The following is a 15220-nucleotide window of genomic DNA, read 5'->3' as shown; positions in this document are numbered from 1 at the left end:
AACCAATGTACCGACTCAGAATCACAGGGTCAGCACACTTTACCCCTTCAGCAACCCACCCAACACAACAACTAGACCACCCAGGCCTTTCACACTACAACAAGCACGCTTGGACCTCCAGCCTCTGCTCCTTCCCTCCAAATACCTCAAGGCTGACTCCCCAAGGCCTCCAGGGTCCCCTCTACCCCTCCGCGAGTAGAAGAAGAGGTGCTTACCCACTGTTGTCCTGTCCAATGCTGTCAAAATGGTGCCGGCCCAGCGCCATCTCCCACTGTAACCACGTGTGGGTCAAGGTGGGGCCCCGTGCTGTGCCAGTGTCGTTTTGAAAGCAATGGGCGAGCCAGCAAGAGATAAGCACCTCTCTAGCTGTCAGGAGAAAAAGGGGCTTGGAACAATCGATCCTGGGGAGGGCTGGATAGCCTTGTTACTGAAAATCCAAGTTTGGATTGTGAATTCGGAAGATGAGCGGAGCAGGACAGGGTTTGGAAAAGCAAATGGTGGAGTGTATTCAACACCTTAAGCCAGACTTTTATTAAAGTATTACCTGCCCTTAGATGCTTAAGTCAACTCTGAAAATTAGCAGATGTACACAGAACGGTGCACACCACACACACACACATTTATATCTGGTTGGGAGTAGGTGTAAACATGTGCCTGTAGATTTATGCATATATTTGTTAACATCAAAAGTATGCTTGTAAATGGTTTCTTCATTCTAACTCTGCCCCCAGCTATACCTCTTTTTAGTATGCATACACACAAAATTGCTTTTGAGTATACTTTTATGTGCACAACTCCCCCCAAGCAATTTTCGAAAGCTTATTTACGCGCATAAAACCAGGTTTTATACATGCACATACTTTTGAAAATTCAGCCCAAAATGCTGCTCCCAAGTAGTCACAGACTGTAAACTCAGAGACAGAATTACTCCTCTTCTTAGATATCTTCACTGACTCTCAGTGGAATATCAAATTCAATTTGAAATGTATTGTCTTCTTTTTAAGGCTCTTAGAGGTATTGATGCAGGATATCTGAGGGAACAATTGAATCCATATAATCCGATGCGGCTTCTTAGATTGTCCCAAGAGGTTTTCTTGTCGAAGCCCTTGCTTAAGGATGCACATTTGTCACAGAGGTTTTAGATATGCTGCACCACAGCTATGGAATACAATTGCCTCCTGTTTTAAGGGTAATGAATGAGTCCTTGGCATTTCAGAAGTTACTACAAACTTATCTTATTCACCAAGACTTTAAGTGAATGATGATTAGAAGTTTGTTTGGTTTTTTTATCACCTAATATTGATATATATGATTAGAACCAATTTAGCTTGATTTTCAGTTTTTATTATTGCATATGATTATTTTTATTATTGCATATGATTACTGATATGATTATTTTATTAGTATAGGCATATGTAACCCCAGTGCAGGGTAGTTGCTGAATTCCGATGGGGCCATAAAAAATTCCCAGGGCTAAGTCCCAATGGTATAGTCACTAGATCTTTTGGCCCGGGGTGTGCTTCTCTGAGGGAAAGGCTGCCCTTCTATGCCCAGAGTGTCTACATGAAATGCCTTTCCCTTGTGTGTTACTGCAACCTCTCCCAAAGATGGTGCTGCAGGAGACAGACAGGACACTGCTATGGGTGTTCCAAAATTAAAGTCACTGTGCTTTCTTGAAATGAAATAACCCATTTTCTTTGAATACACTGTCTAATTACATACGTATTCAAACTGGTTTCCTTTTCTCACATATCAACTCTTCCCTCTATATGTATATGACCCTGGTAGGGACTCCTGAGATATGGTCTACCCTCCAGGGAGCAGATGAACAAGTGTCCCAGGTGGGTAGGATATTCAAAGTGTGAATGTGATCCCCTTTCCCAAAAATCTCATATCTGAGGTCCAAGAGAGTCCAGGTCTTCAAAACTTGGACAATGTCCTGTGTCCCAAGGGTGAAGATACCAGTCATGGTTCTTCCTAGGTCTTAGCTCTTCTCTGTCTTGCTCAGCGATCTGACTGGAACTCTCTGGAGGAAAGGTCTTATGCTGGAAAAAGCAGGGTTTGTTCTCACCCAGCTTAAGGGTGAGGAAGGGTGGTGTTCAAAAGCTTCCTCACAAAACTTCAGGGGAAAACATTACCAAAGTTCACAAAGATCTCCCTCCAAGGTGGTCATTACTACTACTACTGCTTAACATTTATGTTGCACTCGGGGGTGGACCCCTGTCCTGTGGCAGTACAGGGACTGGCCACAGGGGGCGGAGCATGGAAGGAGACAGAGGCAGAGTAGATCTTCACCACTGGAAGCCCGAGGCCCCACTGGGAGGAGCCCGTAGGGACCCGGGCCGCTGGGACTTAGGTGGACCTCGCAGGGTCTCCTGGGAGAGTCAGAGTACGGCGTGCTCCCAGACACTGGGAGAGCGCAATTGGTTCAAAGCTGGAAGCAGGTTGGAGGAGAACGAACCAGAATAGAGTTGGTGAGGACCAGGCAAGGGACAGGGTCAGAATCAAGCAAGGTCAGGCGAACAGGGTCAAAGTCCAAGAATCAGCCCGAGGAGTGGTCAGTGAAGGAAGGGTCATGATCCAGAAGTCAGGCAAGGGCGAAGAACAGGCTGAGGTCTTAGGCAGGCGGCAGGCAGGAGGACAGGAACAAGCTGAGGTCTTTGGCAGGCAGCAGGCAGAGGGACAGATAAGAAGCAAGCCGAGGTTAGTACCAAGAAACAATCCAAAGGTACTACCTGGGAGCACACAGGACCAGACAGGCGCTGAGGCAGCAGAACGCTGGAACAGGACTGGAGGATAAGCTTGGTCAAGCAAGCAGAGGTTGGGTTCCGGAGGTCAGACAAAGTTACAGGCAAGCCAAAGTCAGGAGGCAGGCAGCAGGCAGAGCAGTCAGGAACGAGCAGAGGTCAGACGCCGGTCAAACGAGGAGATTCTAGACTGAAACAATAACAAGAAGCCCAGACAACCTATGGAGGAAGCCAGTTGCAAAGGCAAGCTCTGATTGCCAGAGCTTGCCTTAAATACTCCCGAAAAGAGTCCCCCGTACCGCAGGGGAGAGGTGAGAAGAGCTGGCCACGTTCTGCGTGGCCGGGCTTCATAACAATTTATAGCGTTACACGACATACGCAGCACTGTACATACATACAAAAAAACAGTCCCTTCTCAATAAAGCTTACAATCTAATAAGACAAAAATACAGGACAAAAGACTTGGGGGTATTTCATAAAGCAAGACAATGGTCAAAAAGATTAAAAAAAAAAAAAAAAAAAAAGTTAGTTAACAAGACTAAAAGCAGACAATCAGGTACAAAATTTAAAAGCGGTTTCAAGAAGGTGGGTCTTTAGATGGGATTTAAACAAGCCAAGAGAGCAAGCGTGATGCACAAGTTCAGAAAGACGATTCCAAACACATGGTGCATCCAGCTGGAAAGCACAGAGTCTGGAATTGGCAGTAGAGGAGAAGGGCTCAGATAGGAGTGACTTATCTGAAGAGCGGAGTGCATGAGGAGGGGTGTAGAGATATCCCAGCTATTCTGGCCCCCCAATGTACCTTACCTTCAGAAAGCAGGTAAAGGTATGGTTATTCACCCAGGCCTTCACACAGCTCCCCATAACAATGACTTCTGCATTACAAAGACTTCCATCCTATCAAGAGAGACTCATCTACCCGAGAACTTTATCCCAACTTCTTTATCCCCTTCTGTACTCATCCAGTGTTACTATTGGACATGCTCTGCCTCAAACAAACAACAACAAATACTCTGCCTCTTCCTCCTGACTCTGCCCTTCTGATTATGGATCCTGTGATTATTGCAAACTCCATCCAATTGCAATTTTTAATTGACTTTGGGACTCATTTTTCCCGTAACCACAGAATAGGAGAAAAACCCTAGTAAATAAGGCCCCTTTTTTTGTAATCCGCCTTGGGACCATTTGGTAAAAAGCGGAATATCAAATGTCTATAAATAAATACATGTATTGTGCCTATCCTACCTAATAAACGAAGCTTGACCGACGTGCCGCAAATGCGCAGTAGAGAGCAGCTCTACCGCGCATGCGAGCACGTCGGTCACAGTGTGCCTCTTAAAAATAAAAATGGCGCTGTAGGAGCGGCGGCCCGAAGACCCGGAGCGGCGGGAGCGCGGCGCGGCGGCACCGGCCCGAAGACCCGGAGCGGGGCAGGCAACCGCCCGAAGACCCGGAGCGTCAGGAGCGGCGACCAGAAGCCCGGAGCGGCGGCCCGAAGACCCGGAGCGGCGGGAGCGGCGGCGGCAGCAACCGGCCCCGAAGACCCGGAGCGGCGGCGGCGGCCCGAACGACCCGGAGCTGGCGGCGGCACCCCGAAAGAACCCGGAGCGTGCGGCGGCAACCGGCCCGAAGGACCCGGAGGCGGCAGGAAGCGGTGGCCTGAAGGAACCCGGAGCGGCGGCACCGAAGAGACCCGGAGGCGGCAGGAGCGGCGGCCCGAAGGACCTCGGAGCGGCGGGCGCCGAAGACCCGGAGCGGCGGGAAGCGGCAGCGGCGGCCCCGGCCCGAAGACCTCTGGGCAGGAGCGGGCAAGCACGGCGGCCCGGAGCGGCCAGGAGCGGCGGCCCGATAGACCCCGGAGCCGGCGGCGGCATGCGCGCGAGGGAGGGACAGACTGGTCTGTCCCTCCCTCGCGCGCATGCCGCCGCCGCTCCGGGTCTTCGGCGGAGATCGACTGAAGGGAGGGAGGGAGAGAGGAGTGACTGGGGGGGAGGGAAGGAGGAGGGAAGGGGGAGTGACTGAGAGGAGGAGGGACGGAGTGAACTCAGGGGAGGGGGGAGAGAGGGAGTGACTGAGGGGGGGAGTGACTGACTGAGGGGATGGGGGAGTGACTGAGGGGAGGGGGGAGTTGACTTCAAGGGGAGAGGGAGGGGGAGAGAGGAGTTAAGCTGGGGGGCGAGGGGGAGTGACTGAGGGGCAGGAGGGGGGAGTGGACTGAGGGGAGTGAACTGGGGGAACTGGGGAGGGGGAGATAGGAGTGACTGAGGGAGGGAGGCGGGGGGAGTGAACTGAGGGGAGGAGGGAGGGAGGGAGAGAAAGGAGTGATTGGAGGGAGCAGGTTGGGGAGGTGGGAGGGAGAATGAGGGGGAAGGAAATGATCCAAAAAAAATGTTAATGTAGCCCGTTTTAACGGGCTTAACGGCTTGTTCTATCAGAAGTTAGGAATCTTGGTATTATCCTGGATTCTAAACTGTCTTTAAAATCACATATTCGGAGGCTGGCAAAAATAGCTTTTTATAAATTAAAAAAGAAAAAAAATGGTTGAAACCATTGCAGTTTCTTCATTCCACTGCTCTGTTTAGAAATGCTTTGCAAGCCTGAGTCCATGGCCATCTGGACTACTGTAATATCTTGTATTGTGTGTTGCAGCTAGTCCAGCACGCTCCTGCGGGACTGTGGATGGCAATAGTAAATACAAGCATATTACTCCAGTGTTGCATGATTTCCATTAGCTTTCCATAAAATGGAGAGCCCAATTTAAAATCTTAGTTATAGTTCACAAATTATTGAATGGACCATGCTCATTGATCAATAAATTGCAATGGTATATTCCTGTAGGCAGTTTAAGGTCTTCTGAAACAAGATTATTGTCCGTTCCAGTGACCAGAGATTATAGGTTATAGTTAGCATAGGTGAGTGCATTCTCCTACATTGGTCCTACTCTGTGAAATTTGTTGCCTAAAGAAATTAAATATAGAAGGGGTATAAAAGTTGTTAGAAAAAAGCTCAAAGTCTCTTATTTCAAATATGCTTTTAAATAGTTGTTTTAATTTTTTTACACGACTGTCTATGCTGATGATATAATTGTTTTAGTCTGATGTGTGTATGATTTTATGCAGCAGTTATGAATGTTATATTATGTTATCCACATCAAACAATTATTTTGAGGATACAGAATGCAAAGCATTTTAAATGAAAAAACATATTTATTATATGTGCACATGGCAAATGTGTGCATGTGTTTTATACTGCAACTCGCCTAGAGTGCTGGTTTAGATCAGGCAAGAAAAGACATAAATTCATTTTTAAAAATTGTGCCAGATACAGAGAAAACTTAAGCTGTTGTCAGTTATTACACCTGGGGTAGGCAACTATCAATAATTTTCCCAAGTGAGCACACTATCGGGCAAACCTGGCTGTGCCAATGTTTTTCCACGATTTTCAGCCTGCAACAGCAAAAGCTGCACAGTTTTGAAAACCTGGCTCTCCCTGCCCCCGAAAGGTATGCACACACTTTACACAAAAGCCACATAATCAAAGTAACAGTTTCTTTTACTTTATGTGTCTCACCTACCTGTCTCTCAGCCACCTCCCAGTCAGCTAGCCCTAGTCTGCAACTGTCTCACACTCTCTCCCATTCCTAGGTTGCAGCTGTCTCACACTCTCTTCCATCCTTAGTCTGCAACTGACTCACACTCTCTCCCAGTCCTAGGTTGCAGCTGTCTCGCACTCTCTTCCATCCTTAGTCTGCAACTGTCTTACACTCTCTCCCAGTCCTAGGTTGCAGCTGTCTCACACTCTCTTCCATCCCTAGTCTGCAGCTGTCTCACACTCACTCCCAGTCCTAGTTTGCAGCTGTCTCACACTCTGTCCTAGTCTGCAGCTGTCTCACACTCTCAATCCTAGGTTGCAGCTGTCTCACACTCTCTCCTATCCCTAGTCTGCAGCTGTCTCACACTCTCTCCCAGTCCTAGTCTGCAGCTGTCTCACACTCTTTTCCAGTCCTCTCTGCAATTTTCTGTCTCCCTTCTCTCAGCCCTTTCCTAGCTCTCTCTCTCTCTCTCTCTCACCTTCTGTGCTTCAGGAGGAAGCAGCAGTCTGTGTTCCCCCAAGCTTCAGCTGTAGAAAAAAAAGTCTTTCAAAATAAACCTGATCCCTGTCAGAAGGAGGAAGGTTTGGTTGTAGTTAGGGACTCACAGCAAAGAAAAAGATTAAAGAAGAAAGGGGGAAAAAAAAAGCATAAAGAAATGTTACAGTTTGTAGGATGTTACTCTCTCCAAGCCAATGACTGCAGTTTGCAGAGGGGAAAAGAAGAAATGTAGTCCTTAAATTAGCCGTTATTATTTTTTTTTTTATTCTCTCCCCTCCTGGAGTGGGTGGGTCCTTAATCTCACTTCCTAATACCTGGAAGAGCTTCTGAGGAAAACTACCAGCTCCAGGTCCTGTCAGTAAAGTAGATGCAGCCAATCAAATGACTTAAGAAAAACAAAACAAAGACTAAAACCTCCAAATAAGCAAAACCATGGTGCAAAGCAATTTCTGATGCAGCTGCTTTCTTTTAGACATGATAGATGCTGATGGTTCCTTGAGTTTGGGTGGCTGGGCCTGACATGCTGGGCTAAGGCTGGCAGGGTCGGCTGGGAGATGAGGTGCGGTGGAAAAGGCAGGCCCTGCAGTAGGGTAGAGGGCAGGGAGATAGAAGGAGTCTGAAGCACTGGTGAGGGAGGGGGATGTGATTTTCATGTGTATTATTATTAATATTCTGTCGCCAAATAGCTTTGCAATGGGGGGGGGGGGGGGGAGGGTTGTAGATCACCTTGGTCAGCAGCACTGTAAGAAAAAAAAATTCATACATTTTTTTTAATTAAATTGAAGATTATTTCCAAATTGGCGGCACGCTGCTGACCTTAAGCCCCTGCTCCACTATTCTGGTAAAGACCCTGTAATGTTCTGTAAAATCCTGAGCACATCAGGAAATGTTCTTTGGTCCTTACTCTATGACCTCAGTCAAAACTATTATAAGAGTTTTTGAAAATGAAAGGTACCAAGCGAGGGGGTAGGTAGCCAAACAGCAGCGATCTATAGTGACAATTCAAAGCAAAAAAAAAACCAGTGCACATTAAGCAAAAAGTGAATGCTGACTATACCCTTGTTCATTCTGAATAGACTGATAGATGAAGAGAGAAAGGAAATATCATATAAACTACCGTAGAAACTTTTATCACCTTTTAATAGGCGAGATATGCCTCCGTCATAATCCTATCTTCCAGTTTAATCTTCCATCTATAATTGGCAGTCCATTGTCATCTGCTTCTTGGTTATTAAAGGGAGCAAGTTCCATAAAGTTTATTACTCTCCAGTTGCCAAGCTGCTTGTAGGGCTCTGCTAACCTCTCTCTCTTTTCTGCCTCCAAGCACCGCGCATCTCCGCAGCAACACTTTGTTATGCAAGCCCGCTGAGTCTTTCATTCATTTAGAGGCCCGAAGGAGAAGCGATATCTGCGTTTCAAACGAGGGGATGGTGCAGTACAGTGAGCTCAGCCGAGCGCACTGTGGTGCAACCCACAGTCGGACGCAGGATAAATAGGTGCTACTCCACCCCCTAATGCAATAGGGGGATTAGAGCCTATTTAATGCGCGTCCAACACGGAGTGAATGAGATAGCGCTCATCACATGGAAATGCATGTGAATGAGCCTATTACTTATTCACTCCGAATGCAAAACGATAAATGTGCGTCTGGCTCAGATATTAACGCCTGCCTGCCGGCGGCCATTTTTATAACTGGCAGACAGGCAGGTTATGAAAACCGAGGCCGAGTTTATCGGCCTCGGTCTTCATAACCGGCAGCTGCGGTGGGTCGCATTAGGAAGGAGGCGCTAAGGTCACGCAAGCGTCCCTAGCGCCTCCTTCCTAGCGCAACCCCCTTATTTCCATATGGTATGGCGCCCCCCCCTTGCGGGCACCATGTATGCGTTAAAGCGGGAGCTGAAAAGTCAGCGCCCGCTTTCAGCGCACATAATTGCATCGGCCCCATGTAGCTGCAGTTATTGTCTTCCTGTGAGATTGGTCTTATTTCCGTACGAAGTTTAAACCAGCCTTGGAAATGACATCTAGGGCAGTTCATGCTAAGAGTTATTTATAATCACTTCCCTCTTTTTGTTCTTAGGAATGTCACATTATGGATTATTTGTTTTGTTTTGTTTTTTTTATTTTCCTTAGGGTTGAAAGAAAGGAGCGTGCTCGATTGAAGACTGTGAAGTTTAATGCAAAACCTGGCTTAATCGATGCCAAAGGGGTAAGTGAAGAAAAGAAAAACAACAATAAAAATTTGTAATGGCTGAAATGTGATCACTGCAGAAATTTCAAAATGGAGCTTGTGATGGCTGCATAAGGGGGACTCGAAAGCACACGTGAGATTGTTTTTATCTAAAGTTCCAAGCGAGCTGGAGTCATTTCTCAAAGATGTAAAACAGCTTCATGCTATAATATGATAAATAATTTAGTTTTCTTTAGTGGTGTACTATCAGCAGATGCTTCAGCACAATTTTCTTTTCTCCGATGATTCAGCACAAGTGATGGTTTACGAGACAAATGGCATCTCATTGTTCTTTCTTTCTTTCTTTTAATATTTTAAAGACTTGGGAAAGGAGAATTTTGCTTGTCAAAAAGAGATACAAGTTCTCATACATCACACATTTTTAAAGCTGAACCCCTTTAGACTACAACAGATAAGCTTAAGTTTTTAGCGCTAACCATTCTTTTCCCGTGACAAACATTTAAGGATCCCCTACTGCACACACTAAAAGCATCAATAACATAAAATTCATGGATCAGTAGAACTTTGTAGTTGTCTAGCAAAGTCTTTCTGGATATTAATGCTAGCTAGTCAGATAAGTGTTATCTGGTTAACTTCAGACCTGCTATTGAGCAGATCTAACTTATCTGGTTATCTTAACCAGATAAGTCCAAATATCGACACTTATCTGGCCAAGGTAACCTGAGAAGTTGCTCCTCCCCTATGCACCCACATCCTGCCCACAACTTATCTGGAAAACTGTTAAGCTGGATAAGTATTTATCAGTCTAAGGTGACTGCTGATCGCAGCCGGATATTCAGGTGTCATTGCTTAGCCAGCTATGTTGCTAAGTAGCGTTAAATATAGGTCTCCTAGTATTTTTCTGGATGGAGCCAGTTCCCCTTGGTCAGGGACCGCGAAAATTGAATTTAATCAGAAAAGACTTACCCATTCTTTACTTTACCTTGTCTTATTTACACTTAGGAAGTCAAACATAAACCTTCATTAGGCATTATTACAGAAAACACATGCTTGGAATATAGCCAACAGACACAGGCCTTTGCTGCTATTATACTGGGTAACCCTTAGTACAGAGCAATTAATAGCTCCGCCTTTGCCAGTATTTCTGTATAGCATGTTTGCTTATACCCAGCTAGGGTCCTCTAACTTGGCCAAAAGCCAGGGATTAGGATGGCCTCCTAAGTGGTCTTTCTGTTTGTCTCTCCTTCTCTCTTACTTTGATGACTGCGCTTGTAGGAACAGGAAGGCCATAAATGGATATGTTATTCTATTAAAGAGGCACAGGAGTATGCTGTGAGCTTACACGAGTGCAATTCTCTAGCAGCCCAGGACATGACTAACAGATGTCAAGACATTCTAAAATCAGGATTTTGACTCATCACAGAAATCATTAGTAATTTGATAGCATACAAAAGTTGTGACTAAGCTGATATTCAGTATAAGATTATCAAGTCAAGCTGTAGTATAGAAACTAAATATTTGTGGAGATATTTCCTTCTCTCCAAAGTCATATAGAGGGGACACGCTATTTATGCCATCATTTGCATAATAAGTTTGTTACATCATACGATACCATTACTTTTTTGAGTTATCGCAGCATGCAATGAGTTATATATCTTGGGCTAAGCCAGGAAATAACTCGTGTCACACATCTGTGTGGTAGGACATATTAAAATCATTACTCAAAATGTTCTAACTGGATCCTGTACAAAATGAAGAATACTAAAACATGAAAGCAGAATCAATCTTATGCGTTAGCTTCATATTTCCATGCAAACAATGATACTAGTGGAACAAACAATTGCTGGTGATTGATTCTTATGTCATGGGCATGAGAAATTTTTTCTGCTTGGGAATCTTATGCATCTAGAGCCTGTTGAAATCTTGAAAAGGCATGAAAGCTGAGGTTCAATGAGTTTTCACTGGCAGCCTTCAGTTCCTTTAGAAATTAAATGGGCAGGTTAGGGGATAAAAGGCAGTATGGTTTACCAGAGGAAGATCATGTCTACAAATTTGATCAGTTTCTTGATTAGGGGCAAATGCTGGATATGGCATACTTAGATTTCAGTAAGGTTTTTTTCTCACTGTTCCACACGAGAGGCTCATAAATAAATTAAGCAGTCTAGGGATGGGTCTGAAGATGGTAAACTGGATTAGGAACTGGTTGAGTGATAGGCAACAAACGGACTTAACTCCAAAGGAAAAAGGATTATCAGCTGAGTGTCTTGAGGGTCAGTTCTTAATCCAGTTTTGTTTAATATTTTTATAAATAGTACTGAAGGGTAGGTTAAGGAGGTTTGTCCTTTTGCAAATGGTATAAAGATATGCAACTGGGTGGACAACTCAGATGCAGCAGAAAAGATAATGAGGCACGATCTAAGAAATCTCGAGGAGCGTTGCTGTAGAAATCCAAGACAGCAATATTTTGTATTTGTTGTTATTTAAAAGCTTTTATATACCACTTTCTGATCAATTGACTAATCAAAGAGGTGCACAGTAATTTAAAGTTTAAGATGAGAAATAAAGTACTGATGCGCATCAGTCAGGATAAAGATGTTGGTATGATCAAATTTGATGTTCTTGAAGGTAGCAAAACAGGGTAGCAGGGCAATGGTGAGATCAAAAAGAAGGCCATGGTGCATAGGGAGAACCATTAACAATAAAATAAGTTATGTTATTGCCTATGTTCAAATCATCTGGCGTACAATGTGCAGTCATGGGTGCCATATCTCGAAAAGAATAGAGTAAAGGCAGTCCAGAAAAAGGGTACCAAAATAGTGAAGAGCCTGGCTCATAAGCCCTATATTATAAAATGAGATTTAGGAATCCCAAATAAAGAAAAGTCCAAAAAGATTATGAAGGGGAATGATAGACAAATTCAAATACCTAAAAGATCTAAGTAATGCACAGAAGACAAGCATTTCCAGGGGACAGGAAGTTCTAGAACAAGAGGTCATGATATGAGGCAAGATTTCAAGCAAAATGGAAGTCTCCAACTGGAGGTGAGGGAGGTCAAAACAGTAACATAAATGGAGAAAGCATGGGAGAAACTCAGAGGTTCCCTGGATGTGAGGAAGTGCGGACAGCGGCACAGGTTAGGTAGCAGAGTGAACAGGGATTGTAGTGAGCGACTATTTGGTGGATTAATCAGACCTCACGGGGCTTGGAAAGGCAGAGAGCCCAACAATAGGTGTTCCCTTCCTCGCACTTTGATCTGATGGAGGGGGCTGTCAATACTCTGGCAGATGCTGATGTGAAGGGGTGGGGCTCAGGAGCCCATCATCACTGTAGCATGGACTTAGATGACCTCTCCATAGCCCCTCCCCCCTCCTTTGAGCAGTTTCAGGAAGAGGAGGAAGGGAACAAGCGGCAGCATTCCGTTTGCTTCTTCCTCTTCTGCTGCTGCCCAAGCCCGACTGCGGCTTTCAACAACGTGGCTGTGTTCAGCGCGATTAAAAGCTGCAGTCGAGCCAGGCGGTAGAACAAGAGGAAGCAGCCCAAGGTTTGGACCCTGGTTTCCTCCTGGGCTGCCTAATCAGCAAGGGGGAGGAGATGATGTGGCTCAACAGCTTCTCCAAAACTAGGTTTCCCCAGAACTCCCGTGGCAATGTGGCCGACATTGGCAAATCTGTGGGAATAGGCAGATTTTGTGGTCCTTCCTGCGGTTGAGGAATAGCAGGAGACTGAGAGGGGGGTCCCTGCTTATAACATTATCTTCTGCAATCACATATTGGGTATCCATAACCATCCATAAGGAAGATAAGTATAAAATATTCTATTCAAAGAATTTCACAGACCAGAAGCACTGACACATTCTTAGAGCCCTATCTGAATTATGGAAAGAACTTCAAATAGCTCTGACCAAGTAGCAGACAAGAGAGACAAAATTGCAGAAATGTAATATTAGTTCTTAAAAACAGACTATAAAAATCAAAGTTGCTTTTTCTCAGTTCTGTTTGTCTTGTCCAATATTCAGCTGCAACTATTTGACGTACATCCTGCGATTTAAGTCTGGCACTAATTGTTCTGTTCTTATGTCATATAATAATATCTGACCACAAGTTACCAAAGTATCTAGAAGATCATAGCCTTGGTAGAAACAATTCTTATCGCTGAGAGTCCCTTATGCAAAGAAGCATCGGACAAGAATTTAATTACGTCTTAATGCCATACATTGTTTTCCATCTTTTCTATCATTGTAAACAGACTTCTAGCTACTCATTTCCATTACTTACGGTGACATTTACGAAATTGTGTAATTGCATAATCTAGCGTCTCGGTCCACTTTGATTGCATTATTGTTTATGGCTTACTGAATTTCCATTTCATTTTTAAAAACGTCTCTAGTGTCATTTCAAATCTGCCTGTGGGGAATAGTGCAAAGGGACAGATATCACTGACTTGGGTTAACATTCAGAATATTAATAATACAATTTAGCATGCATGGCTTTTTTATAACTTTCTGTTTATTAACAACATTCAAATATGCTTTGGTAAAGGAACGATAAGGAATAATAAACAAGACATATTCGTAAAAGAAGCAGAATAAAAATGCAAAGCCAAATATCCAATATCCATATCTCCCATGACACATCAGCTCAATTCCTTCAAGAAAGGAGAGGGAAAAAACAAGCCAGATAACAACAATAACCCATCCAAACAGGCTTCCTGACCTCACTCCAAACATTAATACCTCCTCTGACTCAGAAATGATCTAAAGCTTTGGCATTGACTCCCAATGGCAGGGGTTCCCAAACTCAAGAGTTTGAGGATTGTAATCTAGTCAGGTTTTCAGGATTTCCACAATGAATATACATGAGATCTAGTTGTGTGTACCGCTTCCATTATATGCAGATAGATGTCATGCATATTCATTATAGAAATCCTGAAAACCCAATTGGGTTGCAGACTTCGAAGACCAAGTTTGGAGATGTCCATGCCCTCTGGACTTTGAGAATATCTTTGGAGGTTTATCCTTTAATAAATATTTCAAATGTATAAGGTCTGTAAACATAAAGCAACGACCCTGAAACTTAATACCCTTACAATGAAGTTTTAAGAAGTTCGTCCTAATGGATATTAAATGCAAGTGCATTTCCAAAAAGGTCTTCTTCTTTTCACTTTAGATACAACTGAGAAAACTGTGATTTTTTTAATCCAAAAATTGACTTCTATTTCTACAAAAAAGATGCAGCACAAAGCCTTTAATCAGGGTCAATCACAATGGACACCAAGTGTGTGGCCCAGGATACCTCCTTTTCTAAAGAGAACATAAGATATGCCTTACTTGGTCAGACCAAGGGTCCATCAAGTCCAGTATCCCATCTCCAACAGTGGCCAATCCAAGTCACAAATACCTGGCAAGTATTCAAACATTAAATAGATCCCATGCTACTAATGCTGGCAGCAAGCAGTGACTATTCCCTAAGTCATCTTGATTAACAGTAGTTTATGGACTTCTCCTCCAAGAACTTATCCAAACCTTTTTTAAACTCAGCTACACTAACTGCACTAACCACATCCTCTGGCAACAAATTCCAGAGCTTAATTGTGCATTGAGTGAAAAAGAATTTTCTCCGACAAAGCAAAGATGTCCAAACTGTCCAAAGATGTCAGCATATCTGTGCCACCTTCCACCTGGTTATACCATTGCCTATGGACAGGATGATAATTTAAATTGTAAACCATCTAATTGTCTCTTACTATCAAATTTAATATATAATATTATATATAACATATTAGAATGTAAGATCAATAAGATCTGGAGATTATGGATATTTTTTCAGAGGAATATTAAGGACTTCCACAAATTATTTTTACTATATCAATAGGAGAAATGATTTTAGATTTAGGAAATTGAATGAACTTCATTTTTCTATATCTAACCAAATTTTCCAGTGTCTTGGCCTTCCATGGAGAAATGTATTGTCATTAATTATAGTAGAAAAAGAGGCTTGAAGTGGTGGTCTTCATGAGCATGGGAGAAGGGGATCAAGATGGGGGTGTCAGGATTGGCTTTTACTTCGGGTGGGTGGGAGGGGGATGTCACCGCCACACATGATTGTAGCATTGCGTGGGAGGAAGTGGGATCTGAGAGGAGATCGTCTGGTCTGAAATTTTGACATGGTACAAGGGAAGGGATGCTGGGAGTGGGTA

At 44.1% G+C, this 15220-nt stretch overlaps 1 protein-coding gene across 4 annotated transcripts in view; it reads left to right on the top strand.

Annotated features, from left to right (window-relative positions):
• The window catches only part of DLG2 (discs large MAGUK scaffold protein 2), a 2548136-nt gene that overhangs the window by 2414203 nt on the left and 118713 nt on the right, over positions 1 to 15220 (top strand). For all 4 annotated transcript variants that reach the window (XM_029602231.1, XM_029602229.1, XM_029602228.1 and 1 more), the window contains one exon: positions 8968 to 9043. In XM_029602231.1, coding sequence (XP_029458091.1) covers positions 8968 to 9043 — 76 coding nt within the window. The remainder of the gene's footprint in view (positions 1 to 8967; positions 9044 to 15220) is intronic.

Source organism: Rhinatrema bivittatum, chromosome 5 (assembly GCF_901001135.1).
Source record: "Rhinatrema bivittatum chromosome 5, aRhiBiv1.1, whole genome shotgun sequence".
In the NCBI taxonomy this organism is placed as follows: Eukaryota; Metazoa; Chordata; class Amphibia; order Gymnophiona; family Rhinatrematidae; genus Rhinatrema; species Rhinatrema bivittatum.
This window is presented reverse-complemented; position numbering and strand designations above follow the sequence as displayed.